The sequence below is a fragment of the Pagrus pagrus genome (genome assembly GCF_965226575.1).
Source record: "Pagrus pagrus genome assembly, chromosome: 5".
Taxonomy (NCBI): domain Eukaryota; kingdom Metazoa; phylum Chordata; class Actinopteri; order Spariformes; family Sparidae; genus Pagrus; species Pagrus pagrus.
In genome coordinates this window covers 26,929,829-26,957,525 of record NC_140189.1, presented here as the reverse complement: position 1 = coordinate 26,957,525, position 27,697 = coordinate 26,929,829, and the positions used below count along the sequence as shown (strand labels likewise).

Here is a 27,697-nt window from a genome sequence, read left to right as displayed (position 1 = left end):
TAGTTAAAATAAAGTTGACCTTAGGTATGAAATGGAAAGACAACATTCAGTCCCCTGTATTTATGCAAATGTTGTGAAGGGTAGTCTTGATCAATAATTAAACTTGATTCGTAGTGAGAGATAAATATGGTACATTTAAACAAGTTTTGATGATGTAACTCTACAACTGATTTGTGGTAAGGGAATAAATAACACTTTTTAACGAGCTATGTTTTAACCCACTTTTGAGTTGTCAAGTGTTTTTACTACATTTTGTCAGTTTTGGGGCTCCACACTAGAGACAGCTCATTCCTTTTACAAGTCAGCAACACTGGAAATGATCATTGACAGAAGGATTTATTCAACCATATATTCAAAAATACTAGAAGGATCTCATATTTAAAAAAGTCAGAAATACAAAAAGTCTCCAAACAGTAAAACAGGAGCACACAATATAAAACATTGGTTGTGTAATTAAGGGTCGGCTGTAGCTCTTTCTCCGGCTGTCGCAGCGTCGTCACTGGAGTGTTGATTGTCTGGAAGGCAGAGAAGATCACAGTCTAATAGGCACATGCATGTTTTATTAAACAGAGTATTATTAGCTGCTGCATTTTGAGTGATTGTAGATGTTAGGACCACTCTCTCTGAGCACAGTCTTACTCTGCAGTCCTATTTCTATTCAGCTTGACATTTAACTGGTTACCCCAGAGACCTGTCACAGTGCTGTGCACATAGCACGCTCGCGAATAGAAACACTCCAAGTTATTTATTTCTTTTTCAAATTCTTTTAAAAAATATCACCATTATTATATTTGTTTTGCTGGTTTTCTTCTTTTATGACAAATCTGACTAAATTACTAAATCTGACTTGTTAGTGTGGCCATTTCTGAAAGTGCACACACACACACATCCTCCTCATTCCTCTTTCTCCTCCTCACCTCTGCCTTCATCCTCCTCGACACTCTCCTGACTGCTCATTGGTGCGTCTGCCGCCTGAGGTGCGCTCGCTTCGCCTCGCTCTCCCTCCCAGAGCACGCTGGCGTTGTTCTGGCTGGAGCGCAGCCGCGGGCGGGGCGGTGTTTTGTGGTCACCGGGACTGAATGATTGGGAAACCCCGGAGCCCCCTCTGGACAACCCGAGTCCCCACCCGTGACGTGATCCCAGCTTACGACGGCCTCCTGAGCCGGAGCGACCGACTGGAGTCCCGGGAACCGAGATGTCCGGCTCTGCTTTTCTCATGGGAGAGGGAGAGACCGGAGCACTGCGGGGGTCTGAAACAGAACGAATTCAAGGTTATTACTTACATATATAACATGTTTACACAGTGGCGGTTGTGACGTTAACATTTTGCTGTCATGTGCAGTGCACCCAACAGTCATACTTGAGTAAAAGTAAAGATATTATGTTCAGACATTACTTTGGTAAAGAGAGTACTGAAAAGTAAAGTAAGCACAAGTAAAAGCTTTGGGTTTTGGCCCGTTTGTGATCAAATTGCCTCATTGGCTACAAAAATGCAGATGAAAGGTTTAGATATCAATTCAAATTGTACTCAGTACTCAGATTTTAATGTAGCTAAGTAGATTACATGGTGGATGCATACTTAAGTACGAGTACCCTAAAATTACTTAATTACAGTGATTTGAGTTGCAGTAATTAGTTACTTCCATCCCTAAAACTGAAAGTTACCAATCCAAATAGTACTCGAGTAAAGTCAAGTATCTGATATTAAATGTACTCAAGTATCAGAAGTACAAGTAAAAGTAAATTAGATATTCACATGTATGTATTTACTGTATACCATGATAGACCAAATATCGGCATTATTCAAAAGTACAATATTTGCCTCCAGAATGTTGTGGAGTGGAAGTATAAAGCAACAGAAAATGAAAATACTCAAGTAAAGTATAACTTGTACTTAAGTGCAGTACTTGAGTGAATGTACTCAGTTACCATGACGAATCATTTGGTCATTCATTCTGAAATATGAACGTACAACGACCCTCAGCATGATGATTTTGGCCCGCTTTACAGCAGAAAGCAGATTCTGTTCAAGAAACTAAGTGTAAATGCCGTTTTCGGGGACTCTGACAACGGCAGGTGCAGAAATAAATTCAGTAAATGTGACGAGCAACACATTTAACCCCCCAAAATTGCTCCTGATGTCCAGGCAGCTCTGCCAACCGTCAGTCTGAATTAGTGACTATGTGAATGAGAAGCATTGTGGAGCACTTTGTTCGGCTGATGGAGGAAAACACTGCAGAGAAAAGTGCTCAACCCTTATTTTAAACCCTCTGTGTGGCAGTTATAAGCAGCATGTGAAGAATGAAATGTAACTGCATTATAATGTAGTTAACCACATATGTTAAGTATTTGTCGACGCATTCGAAACCTGTAATTCCTCTAAAAACAATAACTGTGTATAATCTGTAAAATAAACAGTTTTAGATGTAGCAACCTCTTTACATAATTAAATTTAATGTAAATTCAATTCATGTCATTCACGATAAATATTATCTAATGCACGTCTGGGTAACAGATGCACAGGAGAATGAAGAAATACAAAGTACAATCACTGCAAAGGCGACATTTGAGACATTAAACTCGCTAAATGAAACAACATCTTTATAATTGAGCTGTAGGCTGAGCAGGTTTAACGCCTCGTCTGCTTTCGAAATAAATTCAGTGCCGACAGTTTCCTTGTGTTTTTCTGACACAGTATGGCATCTGAAATGAAAATGATAATCATGGTACTGAAATATCTTAATGCCGTCTAAAATTAGTTATTAGTGTCATTTAAATTGTGTGTTTTTAAAAAAAAAAAAAAATTAAAATGCATGAATAATGTAATAAATAGCAGAAGTGCTTAACTAAAGAGCTTAACACGGATAAAAGCTGCTTCTCCTTTTTTAACAGTTGATCATATCACATTGAAATAACTTGAAGCAGATTATTCATGAATTCTGAATCATTTTAATAAGATAAAGAGCTGCTCTATTACAGTCTGCGTTCGGCGACTGCAGACTAAAAAACGATCTGAGACCAGCGGTTAAAGTCAAGTTAACCCAAGTCATAAAGCAGGAGAGTCTCAGGTTAAACGCAGGTGTTATTGGAAATGTCACCGCAAACATAGAAGCGAGGAGGGAGGGGGCGTCTTGACTGGCTCAAACAATCTCTCCGTGACAAGACACAGAATTTCTTTTAAAGCAATTAAACCAGGATTCAGATTATTCTCACTTTTACACACGATGTCTTCTACATGCATCGTCTTTCGGAGAGATTTTCTGCTTCCTACACCTGTGTGTGGTTGAGAAATCCAGTCTCTCTCTAGGATTCAAGGCTCAATAAAAACCACGAGTCCTTTTGTTGAGGAGCTCCCGGTTTTGGTCCTGACACACAGTTTAGGAAAGCTGGGATTTGAGTGGGATAATAGGGAACACAATGTGAGGAAAATTAAATTAAATGGGGACAATAACAGTAGGCCTGAAAAAGAGAGGTGGGGGAAAAAAATCACATGAATGCAGGTTGAAGCTTAAATCCTGGCTTTGAAAATGTCTGCAGAGAGTAGTTTTTTTCTCGTCTCTCTCAGCCGGTGAATGCATTCGACAGTCAAGGTGCATAAAAAGAGAATGAAGCCTTTGCGAATCTTTTCCTTTCAACATGTGGTTAGCAGAGAAAGCCGGCCTCAGAAAGTCTTGGCACTCTGCTGGGCGAGATCTAAGGAGAAGAGTGTGGTATCAACGCTGACCACACTTGGTAGTCATGAGATGATTTGTATGCATGCCTGTAGCCTCGCTTGATGGGGCGAGCATGTGAGCATATCTTTGAGAAAAACCGGTCCGCTCGTGTTTGTGTGTGTGCGTGCGTGCGTGTGTGCGGTCTCACCGGGCTGAGGTGTGTGCGTGTCTGATGTAAATTCGGAGCTGTCGGCCAGGTTTTCCACACTGCCCGCGGCGGTGAAGAGGGCGCGTCCCTCTCTTCCTCCTCCCCGGGGTTTGATTAGCTTCTTCATCCTGTCTGCAATCCAGTTAGATTTCCTGCGAGGACACAGAGGACGGGGAGCATTTACAAAGAGGGATGAGTCTGGAGATTATGTGTGAGTGTGTGATTTTAGAGAAAATACCAGGAGGATGCCAAGTGTCACGACGCCTGCATCTTAAAAAGTACACTGTGTTTGTTTCCTGACATGGAAAACTCAAGAACAAAATGTTCTTTAAGGTGCCAGCTGTCATTCACTATGTCAGAGAAAGAAAATTTGAAAATACTTAGGTTATAATTAAGATGTCACTAACGTATTAATTTGTAGCACTAGGGACAAAATGCACCTTTGTGACACAATTTGAACAATTTCTCCACAATACTTTCATTTCATCATTCAAATGTAATTTATGGTATGAAATGCTTGCTAGCCGTCAAATACACGACAGGTACAGATCCCTCTGAGGGTGTTCTGCTAAAGTGACATCCTTCATGACAGCATCAGAGTGGTGTCATCCTCCTTGAGATAGTTTGGGTCATTATACACACACATTAAAGGGTAACTTCACCAATTGTACACATTACAGTGTGTTTACAGGTCTTGGGGATTACTACCACACATGTTAAAGGCTTGGGTGGTATAAAGCTTTTTGTGGCTTCAGAGGAAGCTGCGAGTAATCTGATTAATTGCCTCCAGTGATGTCACTCGGTGGTTACGTTGCATTGTGGCTAATGTAGGCGGCAGGTTTTAAAGAGGGAGAAGAATTGGTGGAATAAAAAGGTGATATCCCTGTTTCTGCTGTATCGATTTGGTCATTTGTTTTTATTCTGTCCATAATTATTCCAACAGTGTTACAGGAGTTCAATGATAGACCAGTGGACTGCTTTTCAAAATCTGCTGCCTTCATTACCCACAATGCAAATTATCAGATTGCATGCAGCTTCCTCTGGAGCTACAAAAAGCTTTAAACTGCTTTCATATGCAGGAGTGACTGTTACCCTTTAGGAAACCAGGGTTTTATGGATAAAACAAAACACAGAGGGAATATCTCTTGTACATCAAACATGCTCTTCCTGGTATAAAGAATAAGCGATCATCCCCAGGTGTGTGGGGGAGGTGCTGACTTCTGTTACCATAATGAACAATAATATATAAAAGAAACTCTTCCTCACTTTCAAAGCTCAAACCCGGCACTAAAACCTCACTGTGTCAAGTTTGAGGTCCAATTTAACAATTACTCATGAACGCAAATATATTCAGACTACAAGGTAAGTTTGAAACTTGGGGGGGAAATGCACTCTGTGTCTCAACCTGTCTGGAAGAAAACCTTCATAAAATTAAAACATGTTTGAGTGAAAAGAAGTAATTTAATCGAAATGGTTGCATCACATTCACAAGCTTCCCATGAGTCCTTGAACGTTTGTGAATTTGAGGTAAAAAACGAAGGCCGTGTTGTCTGTGAGCCCCTGCAAAGCCTGCTAGTTCTCATTAGGAAAATTCTCAATGCTGTACCAGTAATTAACCTTGATCCGTGTTTCAAACTGTGATGTGTTGGGTCCTTGAGTTTGTGGGGATTGGGCCCGAACAGATCTTAAAAAGTCCTTAAATTTGATGGTGTGGGAGCTCTGTATTCAGTTGTTCAAATCCAAAGGATTTCTCTCCGGGTCAAAACCTTGAGTGGAGCTAGTGTAATAAAAATAGCAAACTAAGTGCTTTTGTGTAGCAAATGACGATGGGGAAGGATCGTACAATTACAAATGACAGCAAAGTAATTACCTTTTTTTTTAATGTTTTTGGGGAGCAGCTCAGTTCAGACGCATTTGCCAACTGAGCAGCTAAAATGTTGTTACACAATTATATTGTAAGATTTCCAAATTAAAGGATAAATTCACCCAAAACTAGAACAAGTCACTGATTAGACGTGAAGCATGAACTCAGGCTTTTTTTCAAGATCTGTTTCAGTTGTTTAGGAGAATGCTGCAACACTGTTTTGCTGTGAAGCTCCAAAAAATGTTTTGTGGACTATAAAACTTCACCCCACTTTCCATCGACATGAGGGTTTTGGGTGAACATGTCCTCTAACTATCTTCATTTAAATAAACCAAGTGTTTTTTTGTGATAAAAAGTATAATATGCCATTAATCGTGTGTTTGTGAAGTTTATACCGTTTAGTTGTTTGCATCATATAGGACACGCTGACTGAATGTGGTGTTAAAGTGGTGCTTCTTATATTTCTACCTCACCTTATGGAGTGGACAAAACATTATGAACAACTTTCACATAAGATACAATAAAATTCAGAAAGCACAGAGTTGATTCACCTGCTCTCTGACACATAAACTGAACATTATAACCACTGAGAATGTACACTTTATTGACTTTGTATTCCACTGTGTTTGACTGAACTGGAAGCAATTCATCAGTACTTTCTTTGTCTTTTAAAATGCTCTGAATCCATTTGTGCTTTAATGTGATATGCTGAATTATTTTCACTGTGTTGAGCATTTTCAATCATCTTTGAGCTGCGTTTGTGTTTTATCTTTATCTTCACTCTTGTCTACACTGTAGATTTTTAAAGCTGACTTTACTTTAAGTCAGGAAACTGTGTGCCTTCTCTCTAACTAATGAACTGGAGGCTTGATGTATAGATACATATATGTTTAGACAGTACTTGGCCTTGTTGGCTGGAGGTTGCATGCTGGGCTCGAGGACTCTATACTGATCCATGATCTTCTCCACCAACTTCTGCTTCTCCCGACGGAGCTCGCTCAGCTTCTCCCTGAAGCAAAAAAACATACGGGCATCAGAACAGAACAGCTGAGAGGACGGAGGACAAAAACTGAGTAGGAAGGTCTGTTTGACTCATTTAATACTCTCATTATCAGCGTGAGTAGCTTATTCTTGAAGTGTGTATGCGCCGTGGCTGAACCAATTCGATGGGGTTGTTTTTCAGCAGATAAGAGAGCAGAGCGCATGTGGATGTTTATGTTCATTCGCTACTGGAGAGCAGAGGGTTCAGGGTTCAGGCAGCGGCGTGGACAAACATAAAGCAGGAAGGCGTTAAATAACAGCCTCCATGTTCAGCAAACCTCGGCTGAATGAAAGACGACCGAGAATGAAAACACTAGACACAAAGTCTGTGACAGTGTGAGCTGACCACTGTGAGTTGAAAAGATCAGGAAGGTTATTAGAGATGAGCAACGGCCAGGATCAAGGCCTGTGTATTTTTAGCCTTGCTAGCGGCTTGGCTCTGGGGATGGCAATGTCAGATGGACGGCCGTTTGGTCAGACCACCTCTTTATTCCTGAAATATCACAACAACTAGTCGATAGAAGGCTGTTAAATTAAAAAAAAAAAAAATCCTGCTGGGAACAGGAACAAAGCAGGCTCAGCTTTCAGAGAGTGGAGATTTATGCTTTGCAGTTGTTGTAAAGGAGTAAATAGGAAGTCACTGGACGCAGATAGGAATAGCAATGGTGTTTCCACAGCTAGCACAGGAGCTCTGGACCAGGAGGGGACGGGGCTAGCTGGTTAGCATGCTAAACATGCTTTGGCAACGCTATGAATAAACATCATAACTTTCAAACTGTTGTTCCTTACATTTTAAATGTTTTCATCAAAAGATTCTCATACAAACATATTGCACGTTTAAAGACCAAGTACACCCCCACATGGAAACACCAGTCGCTGATGGCAGTTCTGCGGGTTACGAGGTAGGGCCTCCGTGGATCCGTAACACGGATGCTTGATCAGGTTGAGATCTGGGGAATTTGTTGGCTGGATCCACACCTTGAGCTCTTTTTCATGTTCCTTGAGCCGTTCCCGAGCAATTTCTGCTGTGTGGCAGGGCGCAGCGTCCCGCTGGGGGAGTGTACTGCCATCACGGAGTGCCGCTGCCATGATGGGGTGTGCTTGGTCTTTCCTTTGTGTGTAGCGCTGCTTTGCAAATGTCAGGTAACACCATACCTGCTTAGCATCGCACCATTGTGACTTTGAACAACCTCACAGGGATGCTAGCATGACTTCAGATTCATCATCTTGTTTTTTTTTTATGTATTTCTGAATTCTGATAACTGTTTGGATGCTTTCCAATTTAATAACATGGCCATCGGCTCTGGTTATCTTTGTGTCCTTCAGATCTGTTCCAAATTACCTCTTCTAAATCATCCTACCTCAGTGTGTGTATCAACTACAAACCAACGTATCTAGCTGGCAGGAGATATTTATTAAATACGTTTAGATTTTGATGAAGCACTCTCGAAGGCCACTCCGATGTATTTTATGAAAGCTTATAAGGGTCCTTCACATCCTTGCTTACTGAATTCACAACATTTTCCCAACATTAGTTCAGAAGGGCAAAGTCTCTGCATCATTTGATCAACATCACTTATCAAGAAAAAGGGATTCTGTAAGTCAAACAATCTAAACTGTCTCATCCACTTTCCAAGGTCTTAAATATACTTTGCCAGACACTTCTTCAGGGAAAATGAAGAGATGAGACTGACTGAGAGGCAGGAAGGTGTATGGAGTCTTTAAATCTGCTTTTACTAAAGAAAGCATCATGTTTCTAAGGCAGTTTATCTCCAGGGTACACTTAACACTTACATGAGTTTCATCTTAAAGCAGCAAAATGTAACTTTCAGACCCCAGGTCGCTTTGGGTCGGCGTCCGACCCAAAGCGTCATTATTTGACAACATGGGGATGAGACTCAACAACCAACTATCTTTGCCCAGGAAGTTACATTTTGTTGCTTTCATCATGTGATGTTTGGTGCATTTTTGGAAACATTCAATATCACATCACGTGTACTTTTATGTAACACTTTTATTGGACTGTTATGTCATCCTGTTTGTGATTTCATCTTTTCATGATGAGCTCGTCTCTGCTCTCGATCCCACCGAGGAGCACAAATAAACCAAATATGAGGCTCTTTCAGTTTGCCATTTTCTGATGCCTTATTGCAAAAGAAACTGCGGGGCTATGAAATAATAACAACCCTGATACCCTATTTGGACTTGCATCCTGGTGTTAGTTTGGATTAAATTCTCCTTCCTGATGAACCACACCACAGTTTACTTGGCTCAGGACAGAGACCTGCATTTCATACAGGAATAAACACTCCCGTTTAAATGCACTGCTCTAAAAATGCACCTTTGATCCCGAACTTTACATCTCGGGATTAGAAAACCACATCAGAGGAATCCGAAGGAAACTGATCGGGGAATCTGGTGAGGTCAAAGCTTTTAGGACAAGCGCAAAAGCTTTCAGTCCTCAGGACTGGTTTCAAGTGTTTCGACAATATTCATGTTTTCTACATTCGGTAGCAGTTGGAGTGGATGAAGGGATGCTGGCTTAATATGGACTCTGACTGTCACAATACAAACTTGGCAATGACACCCTGGAGGTCGCTCTCAGAGTGATGCAACAGCCTCTTGAGCACTCCCAGTCTACATCAAAGTGTTTGATATTAGCCTTGCTGATCGTGTCACTCAAGCTTATTAAATTTCAGCAGTGTCACCAGTAAGTGCACACTGGCTACCTGAGAGTTGCAGAGTTTTAACCACTGATACATTTCTAAGTAACTATGTGTGAATGAAAACAAAATACTGCACTCCCCTATATCCTTAAACAGGCATAAGCTGTTTATTTTGTGCCACTTGGGGCAGCACAACAAAAAAAACACTGACGTCTTATCACCTTCACAGTTGATAGGGTGAACTGAGCAATCAGTTTCTCATTTACACAGCAGGCACGTAATAACAACATTAGTATTCATTTGAAATAGTGTTTCTGGCCATCTGATGAATGGAAACTCAATATTTGCTCTCTTTTTAGTCTCCAACTAACTTTGGAGGGAAATATCTGCCTTTTCAGCAGCTGAATTCTGAAACTTCACTCCGAATTTAATCATTATAAATGATCCCAATGCATCTTTTTCTGCAATATAATCTCTGAAAGGAAAGTATGTATATCAGCGCATATCTGGCAACATATATACTGCTACCTTTATACCTGTGAAAAGCCAATATCGGCTGATAATACTGGCCAACTGATATATAGGTCGGGATCTAGCAGTAAAGCTATTGGGCGTAAGACCAAAATAATGGGCTGCAAGACCCTAAAGCGCTCTGTAGAGCTGAGGGAAGCTGCAGAGTCGGGTGATGACTCAGTTCAAAACCTCTCACGTTACATGAAGTCATACTGTGTGATCTACTGTTTATGTAAAAAGAGCAGATTTAACTGAGCACAACGTGGGATCCCCATCCTGTTAAAGGTACCCTGTGCAGTTTTCTTTACATTTATTGTTCCTCACAAAAACACGTGCGTATCCTTTAGCCCAAATGATTGAGTTAAATTAAATTCCTAACTCATAAAACATTTGTAAAGCAGGTTTTATGTTTTATATTTTGGGACCTGCATGTTTTTAAAAACATTTTTCCCAGCATGCAGTTTTTTCCTCTTGTCTTTCCGTAGTGCGTGTTGCTGTGTGGCTTACTGCCAGCTACAGTGGAACAGTGTGAAACCGTAGGCAGGAACGCATATTGTGACGTCTCACACATGTCTGACCTCCCGGGCATGAATAAGATCTAAATCGCTCGGCAAAAATATTCCTGTATAGCGTCGCTTGCGGTCAAAATCTCTGCAGGGTGCCAGACGCATGATCCATCCTTTCATCCTGCGTACTCTGATATCCTCTTTATCCAACCAACACAAGCATGCGTTGGGAATTTGTCTGCAGTTATTTTACTGTAAAATACATTTCTGTGGGTTCGAACAAACGTAGTCGACTCTTCGAGAGGCGAAGTACAAACAGTAACATTTTTCTCAGAAATGTAAGAAAAAAAAGGTGAAACCTGTGTGGAAGAAAATAACTTTTCAAGAATTAAAGCTTAAGATTCGGCTACAAAAAGAAATTTGGCTCATTAAACTTTAAGGGGGAAGTCGGCTCTGTGTGCTCACTAGTGGTTCTGAATTAATCTGTTTGCAGTCTGCTAGTCGTTTAAAAGGACGACCGCTGAGTGCTGTCAGACTGTGAAATTGTCTTGCCGTCTCAAACCTTTACATACAGTAAGTGTTTTTATGTACTTGGATATGAATACAAACTGTGTTACCACCTACTAAGTTTGAAATGTTAACAAATTGCTTTTGCTCAAACACACTTTCCATAAAATCTGCTTCCTTTTTCTTTCTTCACAAATTATGTGGATTGCCTGCGTGTGTGTGTGAGTGTGTGAGTGTGTGTACTCACTGGTACTCCCTCTGCTGTGAATAGTGCTGGTCCCGGCGCTCCAGGCTCTGCTCCAGTAAAGCCCGGTTCTCTTTCAGCAGGCTCTGGTTCTGCTCTGCTAAATGCCGGTTCTCCTCCTCCATGTTGCTCTTCAGCTGGCTCAACAGCTACACATATAAAATAAATATTTTTGTAAGACCAGAACATATAGATTGTTTTTCATCTGTATGCATTCCTCATATAAGTCTGAATATTCATGTCAAGTTAGTTTTATGTACAGTATACAGCCCAATGTCACACATCACACATTTGCCTCAAGGGGCTTTACAATATGTACAGTATATGACACGCCTTCTGTTGGGTTGAGGCTTTGGCACCAAGAGGCTTTTTTGTAGATCTCGATGTGATACACATCCCTGTCGAATTTCATACATCTAGCTGAAATAAAGCCCGATAGGCTGCTTCTTTGACATTTTCTAGGGGGCGCTATCGAGCCATTTTGCCACACCCATGTGCAAAACCCATAGAAAATAAAACATTTCGCCACTTCTGATACCTGTGCAAAGTGTCCTGAGTTTTCAAGTACGGCAAGCCGCTCAACAATGTGTTCAAAAAGCAGAAAAATAATAATATCTACAAAAACAACTTGTTCCTCAGGCCTATAAATATATAGTGTATACATCAACGGTACTTTATAACCTGTCAGAATTGGGAGGCATGATTTCAGAGCTCACATCTCGCCACTTACTGACTGAAAGGCACACAGCTGCAATCTACAGCCTCACAAATGACCAAAGAACTCATGCAGCAGCTTTGTGAAGCCGTCTATACAGACCTATTACTGGGTTTCATAAAGACGCTATTCAAAGCAGAGTTAACCTTGAATGCTAACACAGTGCGACACCATCTAATGTAAGGAGCGCAACTGCTGTACTAGTAGAAAACTGTAGCAGTGAAAGAAGCAGGGAGTTAATGTCTCAGCCTTTTTTCTTTTTTTTTTTTTACACCTGAATAGATGTTGAAGCTTTAAACACAAACCACAAACTCTGTCTAAAACCTGAAAAAAGGCACTGATTATACAAGATTATATAGATCTTACAAGATGGTACACTCACTCCTTTACAGAACAACTCTCCTAGTATCCTACTCGTGAATCTGTTTCCAAATAGTTTCGCTGTCCAATCTAGCCCCATCAGCTGCTGCAACAGGTTAACTGACACCACACAGGCTCCAAACTGAACTCGTAATCAAAGAGAAGAGTTGGCAAACTCTCCACTTCTCCTCTGAAACACATTATAATGAGAAGCTTAGGCGCCTGATTGAACTACCTTCAATCTAGCATTTTGCGGGGCTGGATGAGGCGTCCAGTGTGGCACATGGGAATGCTGACACATGAACGTTTATAACAGTGTTTTGATTCGAGGGGCAGTTTATCTTGAGTGGGTGAATGCAACAAATCAGGCAAAAAAAAAAAAGGGAACTAGAAAATGTGTCTAGCACGAATCTGCCACAACAGCAGTTAGCCATTTAAAGTAACAGTTCCACATTAATTAAGTTCAGTTCAATTACGCTCGCACAACTGTATGGTGATGTGAAGCTTCTGCCAGCTGGTGATGAGCAATTAGCTTAGCACACAGACAGAAAGCAGTGGAAAACAGCTAGCCCGGCTCTGTGCAAAGGTTACAAAATCCACTTACCAACACCTGTAAAGCTCAGTAATTAATACGTTGTTTTTCCTTTATTTCATCTGTGAAAAACTGAAGTATCTTGTTTTGCTCTGGACTACTTCTTAGCTGGCTGCAGATACTTCCTTGATTTTTGCTGGTTGCCTGGCAACTGCTCACGGCCAGAAAAAAAAAGTCTGGCTTATAACGCCCTTTTATCACAATATAATAATAATAATAATAATAATAATGATAATAATAATAGGTCAGCTTGAGTGGTGCTGGTTGGTGCTCAGCTTGCTGTTTCCATCTGTTTTCCAGTCTTAGATAATCAGCTACATATTTACCTTAAAACATGTGTTATCCATCTCCTAATCTAATTGTATGTTTTGTGAGCAGCAGCTTGAAGCAGCAAAAGGTAAAATTTGCTGGTTAACTTCTTAAACTCTGTACAGGAAGTCAGTTTCCACCTGTTTTGTCCCTGAAGTGACTGGAGACCTGCTTCAAGGACTTTTCATATTCAGTGCTTGTTTGACAGCATTACATAGAAGAAGAAGATTAAAGCAGTTCTGATGGCAAAACTCCCCCATCTCCTTATTCACTAATTGGTATTCATTTTTTGTTTGGACCAATACATCACTTTTCTGGTGTTCATAGTTGAAACTGGCTTTAAATCGAGCATTAGAAATGATGATATGACACTGTAGCTGTTCCTCCCTGACCACAACTATGTAATACTCTGTAAAACCTGCAATGAAGTCCTAATAAATTTTGTTTGATTTCCCAATAATGCTTTAAATAAATTTGTTTGTTTTTTCATTTCAAGAGCGTAATGTATCTGAGTGTCACCGCCGTGAAGCACTAAATCCCTTTTTTGCATGTTAATGGTGGGCTAGCGGCTGGAATACAAAACGGCTGTGTGTATCTGCAGGTGTGTAAAAACATTGCTGTGTGTGTATTTTTGTGTGTGTGTGTCCGTTAATACCTGGTACTGGCTGGTGAGGCGGGCACTGCTGAGGTCCAGGCTCTGGTTGGTTTCCCTCAGGGTGCTGAGTTCCCCTTCCAGTCGCGTCCGTTCCAGCTGGGAGGCGCTCAACTCCCCCCTCAGCACCGAGCCCTGAGCAAGCAGCTCCGCCTGCAACGCCAGCCACTCCTTCTGCTGGGCCTGCAGCCTGCAACACCGACACACACACACACACACACACACACACACACACACACACACACACACACACACACACACACACCAGCTTTACTGTGACTGTTGTGTGTCCTTCAAAGTGCTGTGTATCATTGTGCGGTAAGTGCTCTCAAACTGTAGCTCTTTATTATATTATTATACAGCATGATGACCGAGCATCAAGCAAGAGAAACATCTGACATTATCTCAAACAAAATGGTTGAAAAACACATTACGGGGTCACTGAGTATGTTTTAGATCGCTGACAAAACACCGACACTGTCGAGGTAAGCAATCATCTTTGTTTCATGTTGTAATGAGAACTGTAATGAGGTGAGATGAAACTCCTAATGATCACCGTGGGGGACAGTTGGTAATATTCAGTAATAAACAGCACACATTTTATTTTCCCAATGTGGATTCAAAGTGTTTTGGAAATAAACTTTAAACTGAACCCGTGTACAGCACGGCTCCATATTAAACAAATCAGCTGCTATCCATATATTTTCTTTAGAGCTGTAATCAAACATAATGTCCATTATCGATAAACCTATTATTATCCACCATTAACTGATCAGCAGATTGATCGATAAAATGTCTGCAAATAGTAAAAAGTTCTAAGAAACCATGGTGAAGTGTCTTGTTTTGTCCAACCGAGAATCCAGAACACAAAGAAAAGAACAGTTACAATCACAGAAGACAAAAAAACACCAGAAAACATTCACGGTTGAAAAGATGGAACTAGTTTTTTATAAAGCTCGCGCTGGTGAGCTATTATAGGAGCATTTTTTTGTTATATCTATTGAAAATCCATTCACATCTTGACAGAAGTCAATAAATTATCTGTTGTCAGATATTGTACCTTTAATGATAATGATAATACAAAAGCTGTGAGCGTGACTGAAACAATAAAGTTGCTGCTGAACATCTACATAATGAGCTCATCACAATGGCTAAATAAATGAATGTATTAAGTCCAATAGCTTTCCAGTTTCTGCCTATGGTTCAAGAACTCAGCTTATAAAATACCCAAACAAGCCTTTATGTGTGCCGTATATTCATGTGCCTTTGCTTGGTTTCACAAAGGCTTCAACCAGGAGGACAATATGCACTCTCTGCATTCCTGTAGTACATTTGTATTCACACCAATTCCTGTGTTCCTCCCCGTTCTTCGTATTGAAGATTTAATGGTGCTGCTGCCTTATATTCACAGCGACGTGCATGCAGCGAGAGGAGAGGAGTGAAAGGATGATCAGATCTCATGAATGTGATGCCGAAGGAGCTGAACGGTGAGCCTGTTTGTTACCTCTCGTTGTCTTCTTTCAGCCTCTCCAGCTCTCGTTCTCTCTCCAGTCTCCTCTGGGCCTCTGCCTCCAGCTCCTCTCTCTCCATTTTCATCTCCTGCTCCCTCTCCTCCAGCTGGGTTTTACCGTCCAGGAGCTCCTTGTACCTTTTGAGTGAAAACACATCATTAACCCAAACATAGGAAAAGGTATGACAGAAAGAGAGAGAGTTTGTTTTGAACATTTTGTATTAGTGGATGTGTGTGTTGTTCTCGTGTATGTTTTTGCTGTTAAGAGAACGAAAAGTCCTGAACAAGGACAGAAAATTCTCCACAGTCAGGATTTCCTGTTTTTCAGTTTATAGGGGTCTGGTTGAATGCAGCCAGTGTGTGTTTGTACCTGGCCTCCAGCTCCCTGTGCTGGGCCTCCAAGCTGCGATTGTTGCTCCTCAGCTGAGAGTGTTTGTCCAGCAGCTCCTCCAGCTCTACCTCCTGCCGCTGCTGCATCGCTGTCATCCGCTCATGGTCCCGCCTCAGAGCCTCCATCCGGGCCACTGACTCCTCCCGCTCCCGTGCCCACACCTTGGACTCGGCCTCCAGAGCTGCACACCGGGCCTCGCTCTCGCTGCATCGTCCATTCAGTGATGCTTGCTCCACCTGTGTGAGTGTGTTTTATATAAAGTCAAGGGATAAAGATTCTTACTTTATTACCTAATATTCACAAAGTGCTATAAATAAATACCATTAATATGAACATGTAATATATGTATCAGTAGATTAGACTCTTGTCTTTTTGGTCATTGTGGTCATTTTCAAAAAGAAAGCATCGTCGTTAAAGGGGAACTATGTAGTTTTGGAGAAGACATTCAAAGTCAGAATTTGAACATTAATGAGGTATTAATACAAACTCTTTTGCTAAGACCCGCCCTACTCTGCTTCTGATTGGCTTACCCTGATATCTTTACCCTAACCCTAACAAATTCACAAAGAAATGCTCAGTCGCACCAATGGTCCTGGAGCAATAATAATCGTGATGTTGTAAGAACGACACCAACACGGCAATATCAGATTGTGTGCTTAAACCTAACCAACCCAACCAGCAAAGGCAACCAATCAGAGGCAGAGTAGGGTGCATCTTAACCATAATCATGGTCTCTATCTGTGTGTGTTTGTTCACCTGCAGCTGGGTGTTGAGCGTCTGTAGTCTGGTGCAGGACTCCTGCAGGCTGAGAGAGTGCCGACGCAGAGCTTCCAGCTGCTCCTTAAGGTGCTCACACGCCTCCTGGGACTGGGACAGGCGCGACAGCAAAGCCTCCTGTGCTGCAACTGCCAACGCTTTCTAAGAGAGAGAAATGTCATATTCAGAGAGAGAGAGAGAGAGAGTCCACAGTCATATAGAGTAGCAGCTGTGACAGAGGCTGTGCTGCCTTCGGTGTCACACGGTGCTCAAAATATCCATATTATTTGCACTTGAATCTGTAGCTGACCTTTCACAGCCCTCCAGTCAGGTAGCAGAGTAAACCACGTTTGTATCTATAAATACAGACGTAAATTCATCCTCTGTGTGACCGAGTTTACAGGATTGTAGAACATAAAGGTTGCGAATATAAACAGCACTACTGGTCCACATTTGTTGTTTACTGCAAGATTTCAGTGAGGTGAATCTTTGCACAGGCGTTTGTAATCAAATCAGCAAGTCTGCACGCGTATTATGATTCTTGACGGTGCAATCTGCTCCGATAAATAAAGGACTGTGTTGATTTGGCATCCTGGTGGATGGATTTTAAAATTAAAAGACAATGTTGTATTTTGCCAAATTGCTGATGGTATAAAATCTGGTGTTTTTATCCAGAATTTAAATGAGTCTGAAATTATTTGAGCATTTTTGCCAACATTGGCAAAGCCACAACACATTTCATGTGTGAGTCATCTAAAGAGTCTGGAACGCGGCTCTTTTTTCATCTTGGATGGTTTTCACGTTTCCTCCCAGCACCTCACTGAATCATCCTGACACACAGGGGATCCCCGCTTTTTTCTCTTTTAGATTTTCTGCCAGTGTCAATTGGGGAAAGTAACTATGTACATTTGCTCCAGTACCAGTAGGAGAATGTAAAGTAAGTTTTAAAGGCAGCATTGAAGTAAAGGGAACTTACCAGACTGTTCTACTTGTTTTAATACTCGCCCTTACAGACTTAGTCTTTATGCCCAGGTTACTGATGATCATTTAACAAAAATCCCTGTTTTCGTTGTGAAAGTAACAATATGCTGCAATGTTGTTATCGAGGTAAAAATATTTTGATATTTGATTTTGTTGCTTAGTCTAAGCATTAATGATGTGCTTCTGGATGTTTCAAAACATAAAGATTTGAATTGTTTATGCAAATATATTGCAGTATTATTTTGAGGCCACTTCTTGTAATAGAGGATTTTACATTGTTGTACTTTTACTTGAATAAAAGATTACTTACGCGACTGAGTGTTGTATCAACAAGCATAAACTGCTTGTTGATACAACAAACCCCAAAAGGTGCCTTTCTTCATCCATCTTAATCTAAAACTTAAGATCCTGACAGCGTAACTTCAGTAGTAACCCTACAGAGCGATGCGCAGAATGAAATTCCCAACCTTGGCGGTGCTGGAGCTGCCCCGTTACAGCATGATGTGTGCGTCTGTATGTGTGTGTGTGTGTGTGTGTTTGACAGAAACAGTAAGAGTTACAGCAGAAGAGATAAGGAAGATTAACAGTAGCCGAGGTGACATTATAAAAACTGATGAGCAGAGATAAAGCAGTAGTTCTGGAAATAAAGTGCTGCACTCGGGGAAGTGGCGGCCTACTGTGAGCTGATAGCTGCGAAACATCCCCAGGGCAAGAATTTCAATATAATATAGATCATCGTCGTCACACAGAAATTGCACTGAACCGCACAGACACCCACCAGACATATATTCAAACACGAGACACACCTCTTTTTCCAGCTCTATCAACCTCTCACTCAGCTGCCTCTCCAGCTCTTCGGGGGCATGATCATGGGTCACAGAAAGGTCACGACCTTTGCCAGCTTCAGGGGATTGATCCAGACGTGACGCCTCCAAGGTGTGTGTCTGACAAGCGGGCGTTTGGTTTGAGGAGTCTGAATTTGAATTTGACGTAGCGTCCTCATCCGCACTTCCTCTTCTCTTTTCCAGCTGGAGCAGAGATTCGCTCTTCTGAAGGCTCTGCGAGAGCGACTCGATTTTCTCCTGCGATTGGTCGAGAGAAGCGCTTGTCGTCTTCAGTTCAGCCTCGGCTTTTTGGAGTTTTTGGCTCAGACGGTGGACTTCAGCGGACAGCTCCTGAGAACGTGCCTGCTCCTTGGATAAGTCCTGATAAGAGAGAGAGAAAAGGGGCGACGCAGTGTTGAATGATTATAATCTGTTGGAAATGAAATGATGGTACACAGTCTGTGCGGCAACACACAGAAAGTTAGTAGGTCTGTCTTTACAGGATCATTTTAATACTTAGTACGCAGAATATTTACATTGTGCATACTAATTATGTTAAAATCTAGCCGATAATAGACAAGATATAAATGTATATCAACAGGAAATGACTCCATTAAACTGTGAGTCTGCTAACAGCCAGCTAACTTTAACAAGAAGAAAACTGAGTAAACTGAGATTTTGTACACTTACTAATTATCATAATTTTGCATCATCACTGACAAATGTTGCATCCATAGAATGTAACTCATTGCATTTTGGTATTTGTCAGCAGAAAGTTCATCCTGTGGACGCCGCTTTTATCTTTCTATTGTGGGAACTCTCGAGTGAACAATATAGTACATGGGAAGTCATACTGGCATTTGGGCACAGCTATAGAGCAAGCCCCCAGGAAGAGTGCCAGGCTTTGAAGCCAGTTTTCGTCGTGGCCACACTGTGTATTGGAACGTCACATGATGAGCTGTGGCCCAAAAAGGATTTTTTGCATAAGCTTACATTGTGAAACAAAATGATTTTATCCCCATTGAAGTTAGCCGGGCGCTAAACCAGAAGCCAGCCGGCTCGGTTGGAAGTCTCTAGTGCACACGCACTATAGGCCGCACAACGTGGAAGATCCGGGTATTTTCAATACTGTTTCCAGTTTTTATTTGACGTCCTTGCTATAGAGTGCTGCAGCTATGACGTATTATTTAAGGCGAACCAAGAGTTACCATCACCCTGGTTCCCTCGACAAATAGCTGATCTTGAGGATATTTGATAATGCAGGGGCTGTGTCCCCCCCAAATATGTATCATAATTGCGGCCCTGAGTTATTTTATTCCTGGTTTGTTTTAATTTTTAATTTCCAACTGTGAGCACAGTCTCCATTTCCCATGTTGTATAGTGGGACAATAAGTCCATCAACAGACAACAACGCTGACAAATCCTGTAAACCTTTGAGTTTACAGGATTTTGTCACTTTTCCAGCGTGAACACACAGACAGAAACATCACAGGATTAACTATTATTACTAAGAATTTATTTAATCTTTATTTCAGTTTTTAAAAGGATTTTCCGCTGTCTAGATAAGCAAAGAAAGCTTAGTTTACCCTCCTCTACATCCCTGCAGCAGTGATTACTCTCAGTACCACGTCACACACACACACACACACACACCTGGGAGAGGGAGCTAATCTTGGCCTGAGCGTCTGCGTACTGCTCCTGCAGCTGCTGTTTTCCCTCCTCCATGCTGGTTAATTGACCGCTGAGCTCTTTCTCCAGGTCCTGTAGCCGAGTGCAGAGCTCCTTGGATTCAGACAGCTGCTCACACACACACCTGCACAGACAGGCATCAGCAGCAACACAGGTCAGACCCAGGTTGAATAATGATAGACTTGACATTATAGATAAATGCATATGTGGCCGGGTAGCCCTCTCTGATGTCTTGTTAAGTTAATTGCGTGCCTCAGCTTGTGATTAAGGTTAAATGTGTGAACATGAGGGTGTGTACCTGTGTTCAGCGTCCAGAGCCCGAGCTCTCTGGTTGCTGTGCTCCAGGGCCAGGGTCGTGCTCGCCAGCTGCTGCCTCAGCCTCCCCGCCTCCCTCTCTCTCTGCCTCCCCTCCTTCCTTTGGCCATCCAGCTCCGACTGACAGACCTCCTTCTCCTGTTCCAGCCTCGTGGCCTCCAGCAGCGCCTGGTCTCGCGCCCGGGCCAGAGATTCTGCCTCTAAGGTGGCCTCGCGGAGCTCTGCCTCCAGCTCCTCCTCCCGACGACGAGAGGTCTCCAAACTCCGACCTTGACGCTCCAGCTCTGACCTGAGAGTCTGAACGGTGAGCTCCAACTGGTCACCCTGGCCAAAGAGACAAAATGGATAATTGATGATTTTTGATTCTTGCTATTCACTTTAGATTAGATTAAATCTATTATCTATATCTAACAGCTTCTAAATCAAATATCTATCTTAGTCTCCCCTTTTCATCCGTCCTCTTTGTGTATAAACACATGCTCACATCACAGTCCTATTTATTTGCTTAATTTATTTGTATTATTTGTTATAGTTTCCCTGTCGACCTGTGTCGTATTCCAACCACTTCAATTAATACTTCCACTGATGTGTTTGTTTGTTTGTTTAGTTTGTTCTATTTTGTAAAAATTAAAAAAAGAACAGCAGGCAAAATTGTGAATATTATTGCTTAAGTGCTAAAACTATAATAAGTTAAGTTATAATCGAGTTAAAAGAAAAGAAAAGAAAAGAAAATACCACCCAGATCTCATAAACATTCAAAAGTTTCAAAACTATTACGCAAAAAATTACCCTTTAATTTACAGACCGTGAACTACACAGTAATATGAAGAAATTGCTGAGAAATAACAAAAAATTAAATCAGTTAAATCAAAATAATGACACATTAAAGTGGTAAAATTACCAGGAATTACCGTTTGGTTGGTAATTAAATGGAAATTAATGCTTATTATACCTTGGTGTCACTTACTGCATCGTAAAGACAGGCTGTTAGGTAGGTAGGTGTGAAAAAAAACATACATCTACATCCTCCAAAGTAGCACTTCTGCAGTATAAAAATACTAGCATTAAAAATATCACCAAAGGAAATGACCAAATCAACATTTTTACATTTCTAGTCACACATCAGCACAGAGTCGTTCACATAACCCGCACGACGACGAGGAAGCAAAGAGGAGGAGGATGAGTTGTAATTTCCTATTTGGGTTTTATTCACCCCTACAGCTTCATGTTTCATTTAACACACGCTGTGATAATCTCCATTAATTCAAGTCTTCTACTCTGTGTTCTGTAAATGATAAAGCATTAAAACAACTTAAAAGTTACCGGGATAATAGCGCACCACTGCCTCTGCTGTAACATTTAGTAGACTTTTGTGTTTAGAAATGAATGTTTTTGTATACTTGATGTGCTTATTGAGTTCCACTTGCTCTGACATATATTAGTGCTCTAAAACAGCTTAATGTATTAATCCCAGTTTAATGGGATCATATAGTTGAAAACAAATCTATTTTCTCAGCCAGTACTGAGTGTATTTAAAAGATATGTACAGTAATGCCTCGCCGTACAGGTACAATATGCTTCTCTTCATAAAAAGAGGGCGGACAATACGGTAGAGTATTACATCATGAGAAGAAGGAGGGTGTACGCCTCCCTCTGAATGGGTATTCATGAATCCCTATTATGGTATTACTTTAATGCTGACTTAGCACTGCTCTTTGCCGTAGCTTGCAATTTCTCCGATGCCTTGCAATTTTACTGCAAATAGAGCTTTAACCACAGTATTCTGCATCACATTTTTTTCAGAAAATCTCAAAGATGTTTTCATCCTGTAACGTAGAGTCGGAAAAAGGTGTTTTTCATCTTGTTAAAGGCTTTAAAATACGTTATGCTGAGACCTGTACTGACAGGTTTCTTGTCAATGTGTGAACATCACCGGTCAAAACAGGCTCATTCTCTCAACACTGGTTGTACTGTATAATAATCTGTTGTGTTTTTAGGCAGCAGCTTGAATCATCTGTTTCACTTCATGCTGTCAAATCCACCTCCTGCTGAACCATTTCTCCAAGCGATAATATAATTAGATTTCAGATACAAATGCGAGACAAAAGACGTTTATTTGGCGAGTGGAGCAGCTATCTGATGTGATGTATTTAATGTAACCGAGTAATTATTTAAAAAGATTACAGAATAATGAGATCAGCGACTGGGGATTTGAGTTGCATCATGAAAACTCTATTTCACTCAGTTTGTACATTTTGTCTTCTCCCTCGTCTGTCTTCCCTCAAGTAAAATGACATCTGCCGTGGTCATGAAAATGTTTGGTGTCACAGCTGCATCGTGTGTGTGTGTGTGTTTGTGCGCTGTTCAACCTTGCGCTGGGCGGTGCGCATGGCGTCCATGGTGCTGCGTAGCGTGTCCCTGTCTCTCTCCAGCGCGGCCCGTTCTCCCTCCAGGGTTGCGATGACCGTGGTCTGCATCCTGTGGAGCTCGGTTTGGCTCCGCAGGCGGCACAGCTCTTCCTCCATAACCAGACCCTCCGACTGAAGAGCCTGAGAGAAGATGTGAGGATATGGAGCTCTTTCATAAGTCTGTATATATATATATATATATATATATATATATATATATATTTATTTGACAGGATATCTTACAGAGCCGGGGGGGAGAAAGAGAGGGGATGACATGCAGCAAAGGGCCACAGGTCAGATTTTAACACTGGGCAGCTGCGGTGCATGGGGCACACACTCTGCCAACCGTGCTACTGGGGCACACATCAATCAATCAATTAATCAATCCATCCATCCATCCATCCATCCATCCATCCATCCATCCATCCATCCCTCTGTCCGTACCTCTATCTGCCTGCGGGCGTCTCCCAGACTCTCTGCAGCTTTCTTCAGATGCTGCAGCTCGGCCTCCAGGACCACCAGTCTCTGCTCAGCCTCCCAGGTTTTCTTGCTCTGCTCTCCCAGCTTTGAGCGCAAATCCTGTGCCACCATCGCCTGTCTGTCAGCCTCCTCCTGGGCCTCCTGGAGCCGGAGCGTCAGAAGCTCCACATCAGCACCAGGCGGGGAACACACAGCCTGATCTGCAGCTGTATCCTCTTCTACACTGTTTGGATGATTTAGGATCTCTGAGCTTGTTGTAACCTCAGTCTGTTCTTTCTTTACTTCTCTTTCTCTCTCCTTCCTCTCTTTGTCTTTCTGCCCTCCCTCTGCCTCTCCTCTCCTTTTGGACTCCTCATCGCATGGTTCTCCTTTTACCCCTTGAAGATGGAGAACCTCTTCCCCAACTCCTGCTTCCCTGTGAGTCCCAATGATCTCTCCTCTTCTCTCCCTCTGCTCCATCATCCTCACCCTTCCTTCACCCTCTCCCCTGCAGGATTCGGAGCCCTGGACTCCTCTCTCCACCTTGTCCTCCTCCTCTCTGTCTGGCTTCTTCACTCTTTCCTCTTTAGTCTTGTCTTCTGGGTGCTGCAGTTTGGTCACCAGCTCTTCCAGGCGCTGCTTCAAAGTGGCATTTTCATTCTTCAAGTTTTGAAGCTGGAAAAGTATAATAGGAGTACAAACAGAAGAACACAGTTCAATGCTTTTCAAAGCTGAGAATCTCCTGCCTTTTTGCTTCTGTTTGTCTTCCTTTGTACTGAACATGACTGAGGTTGAATGCATTGAAACCAACTATTGTTCATCTTACATCCAGGTTCAATACAAGGAAGTAAAAAAGAAGAAGGAAAGAAATGAAAAAAAAGGTAAATGCCAGCAGGGAAATGAGAGATTGATTTAAATGATTTGTGGTTGGTTATAAAAAATAGTGTACAAAAACTTTCCTCTACACACATAACCACAGTAAACTACAGTACACAGTTAACAGTCCAGACTGAGCAGCCTGTACAGAAAGACAGGCAGCAGCTACCACGAATAATAGTACTGTATAATCCAGACAATACAAATAGTATATAATTAAAAAAGAAACATTTGGACAGCTGCAGCGTCGCCAGTGTTTTCCATTGATCTGTAGATTGATCCATTACAAGCTCATTATCGTTAATTCAATACAGCTGATGCAGCTGCTGTAGATGTTTACAACTGTTTTAGGCGAGAAAAGACATGTTCATCTGCTGCAGTGTGGCACTCAGCTGTGGGCTCAGTTTTATCCAATCATAATATTATCATCCTGTATCTATATCATTATGTTGCATATAATAATTTCTTCTTTTATCAGGTTTACAGGTTACCAATTAATTTTCTTTTGACTAACTGGTAAGACAAAATAAGACAACAGATGACAACACAAAGACATAATATATTTCTCATGTGATGCACCTGAATGTCTGATGTTGGTTCAGTATCCGGCATCTTGGTGCTTTAATTCATAATCGGTCATAATGGTATTTTTGCTGAAAATGTATTGTGTCTCTGGACATGAGTGTGTGTGGGTATGTACAACTATGTCACACACTCCCTTACTCTTATCCCCATGCCCTCAGGCCCGTTGTTACGTCAACACAACATCCCCACATTGGACATTTTTAGATTATGCGCAATCTGATATTGCCGTGTTGGCGCCTAAACCCAAGCAGAGTATTTCTGCTGTCTAAATGTTGTCTCACCACACAGAAAACTGAAAATAAATGGAAAGTAATAAGTGGACAGCATAATGTATGTTACAAATAAGGTTATGAACCCATCTCCTGAGTGAGAGTCAAGTATTCAACCCATGAAGAATCTTTCAGTGGGTGGTAGGTGGAGGGAATAGGAAATCAATAAAACAGAGCGATAGTTATTAACTGCTATAAGTTGCCACATAATCTTCATGATTATGGAGGTTCCATAGTGTAGCGGTCATCACGTCTGCTTTACACGCAGAAGGTCCTGGGTTCAATCCCCAGTGGAGCCATAGCTCTTACTTTCACTCTCGCTGTCAGTTTATATCATGCTCACTGCGCATAATCATCAATATGAAACCCTGCATGCTGCTCATAATGAAAATATTTATATAGCTAATGTGCATAATCCGTATATTACATATTATTTATTTCATATCACTACTTGTACTGCTTACATACAGAACAGCTGCCTTGTAGACAACTTGTATGGTGTTGGCCCTCTGTGATATATAAGATATAAATAAGATATATATATATATATATATAAGATATATCCCCCTCCTTTCTTCTCACATGCTATTCAACAGTACAGTCCTTCAGTTCTTTATTCTTTACCATTCTTTAATATCTTCAGTTGTTGTTGTCCTCGTTCATAGCTGTATGTTTATTTCTGTAAGTAAACCGAGAGCAGATGTGCAACAGGATTCAAATTCCTTTCTCGTGAACACGTATTTGATTCTGATTCTGAATATTTAGTCTCAAAGTTTAAATACCCAGGCTCGGGAGAGCAGAATACATGATTACGTAATCAGGATCCAGTAAAAGGTGACTGTATTCTAGTAGAGTTACAGAAAAGAGATTACTCAGTGAAAAAGGGGATTACTAACAGGATTACTATTTTAAAATAAAGAATGATGTACACATGACAACACTTTATAAGTCCCTATCTTCATAAGTTTTACCTTATCTTCATCCAAGCTGATTTTTGTTTACTCTCTTTTGTACTATTTGTATATCCTCCACAAGATATTGTTTGTTTTGTATGGTCTTATTTGTTAAATAAATAAATAAATAAATAAATAAATAAATACATAGGTTGTTTTTCATACAAAGACTGTATTTTACTCAGATTTACTGAAATTATCTCCTGGATAAGATGTCTCTGTGTAACAACCGCCTTCAGAAGCGAAGTGTTTTCTTCAGCAGCCACATTATTAATATAGTTTAGAGTAATTTTCCCATTTTCTGCGCGTGTTACAGGCATAAATACCCGTCTGCGGCTCATTTAGATCAAGTAACGGATGCTTCGGGGCTGTTTTTGAATAGGACAACCTTTTGTTGCTCCACATTGTATCTCACAAAGCCTCCCGAGTCTCCCAAATACCTTGTGTACTTCCTTTATACGTGTCTTTCAGCTCACCTCTCTGAGTGTGTTCTGGTGCTCCGTCTCCAGGCCAGCCAGCTCATCCTTTGCATCTGGAGAATCAGCCTGCAGCGAGAGGAGATGGATGTTTAAATCCTCCAACTGATGCTTACCTGCTTTCCATGCTTCATATGCATCTACATACTGTAAGCCCAGATAGAGAGGAGCTTCATGTCTGACTTCAGAGGTGCCAGGTGGACTTGAAGGGGACGTCTGCTGTTATTTTCATTAAACATTCTTGACTGGAATGGATATGTGCTGCTACAGTGCAGACAATTATGTCCTGTTATCTGTGATCTGCTCTAACGTTTAACCAGGGACAACAAAACCCCCGAACCCTGACCTCCTGCTGGGCCTGCAGCTCCTCCAGTCGTCTCTTCAGCTCTGCGTTCTCCTGCTCCGCTCCCAGCAGCCTCAGCGTCGAGGCCTCACCCACTTCCACACTCAGCGGCTTCTGATCTGAGACAGCGAGAGGGAGAAATAAAGAATAAAGGAGAAAGCAGATGACAAAAGAAGATAGAGAGAGGCGGAGAAAAAGAAATGGAGAAAAAGAGAAATGGGTTTTTGAAGAGATTCACTCGGTTATTGTTGATTGATGACCTGTGGGCCGGTGTTGCCTCGACATATTTTATCTTATCAGTTAATTAAAATGTCTTAAATGACAAGGTGTGGAGAGGCAGGTGCACCGACCAATCAGGGTGCTCAGCTCCTCGTCAGAGTCCAGTTCTGATTGGAGGAAACGTCGGTGAGTGCTGTGGCCGTGCCTCAGGTCCGCCTCAAGGCTCATGTTCATCTCCAGCAGCTCGTCAACACGCTGCCTCTCGGTTTCCCGCTCCTACACACACACACACACACACACACACACACACACACACACACACACACAACATACACAGGTATTTTCACCAATGCCATAATAGTGCATGTGGAAATAAATGTCTTCACATGCTTAATAACACAGATCAAACCCACCGCTTCCACGTCTATGATTCTCTGACGCAGCAGAAGATTGTCCCTCTCGAGCTCCCTTAGCGAGGAGGAGCGCGCCCGAGCGTCCGCCAGCTGTCCCTCCAGAAGAGCTTTGGTCTCCTGCAGCGCTGCACACAGCTGCTGCTGCTCCTGCAGGGGGCGCCGTGCACAGGGAGAAACGGAAACATGAAACTATATGATGAAGTGAAGGGAGGTGCACATTCAGACCAGATGACATCATTTATTTAGGTGTCTTTTGAGAGCTAGTCAGTCTTTGATCAACATCGTCAACTTTGGCTTCAGCAGAGGGCAGAATCATCAGTAAACGTGGTGATTGGTGATTTGGCTTCAGCAGATAAAGTCAACATAGTCAGGATTGTGGTTAGTTTAATTTACTTTGTTC

At 41.7% G+C, this 27,697-nt stretch overlaps 1 protein-coding gene across 3 annotated transcripts in view; it reads right to left on the bottom strand.

Annotated features, from left to right (window-relative positions):
* Positions 1–317: 317 nt before the first annotated feature.
* The window catches only part of ccdc88b (coiled-coil domain containing 88B), a 48,577-nt gene continuing 21,197 nt past the window's right edge, over positions 318–27,697 (bottom strand). For all 3 annotated transcript variants that reach the window (XM_084353866.1, XM_084353865.1, XM_084353867.1), the window contains 18 exons: positions 27,298–27,444; positions 27,016–27,160; positions 26,669–26,784; positions 26,323–26,391; positions 23,149–23,838; positions 22,666–22,845; positions 20,280–20,620; positions 19,946–20,105; positions 18,275–18,673; positions 16,488–16,649; positions 15,711–15,967; positions 15,335–15,478; positions 13,834–14,020; positions 11,206–11,351; positions 6,627–6,734; positions 3,862–4,013; positions 918–1,250; positions 318–515 (listed from right to left, as the gene is read on the bottom strand). In XM_084353866.1, the coding sequence (XP_084209992.1) occupies positions 454–515; positions 918–1,250; positions 3,862–4,013; positions 6,627–6,734; positions 11,206–11,351; positions 13,834–14,020; positions 15,335–15,478; positions 15,711–15,967; positions 16,488–16,649; positions 18,275–18,673; positions 19,946–20,105; positions 20,280–20,620; positions 22,666–22,845; positions 23,149–23,838; positions 26,323–26,391; positions 26,669–26,784; positions 27,016–27,160; positions 27,298–27,444 (3,798 nt within the window). In that variant the 3' untranslated portion in view covers positions 318–453. The remainder of the gene's footprint in view (positions 516–917; positions 1,251–3,861; positions 4,014–6,626; positions 6,735–11,205; positions 11,352–13,833; positions 14,021–15,334; positions 15,479–15,710; positions 15,968–16,487; positions 16,650–18,274; positions 18,674–19,945; positions 20,106–20,279; positions 20,621–22,665; positions 22,846–23,148; positions 23,839–26,322; positions 26,392–26,668; positions 26,785–27,015; positions 27,161–27,297; positions 27,445–27,697) is intronic.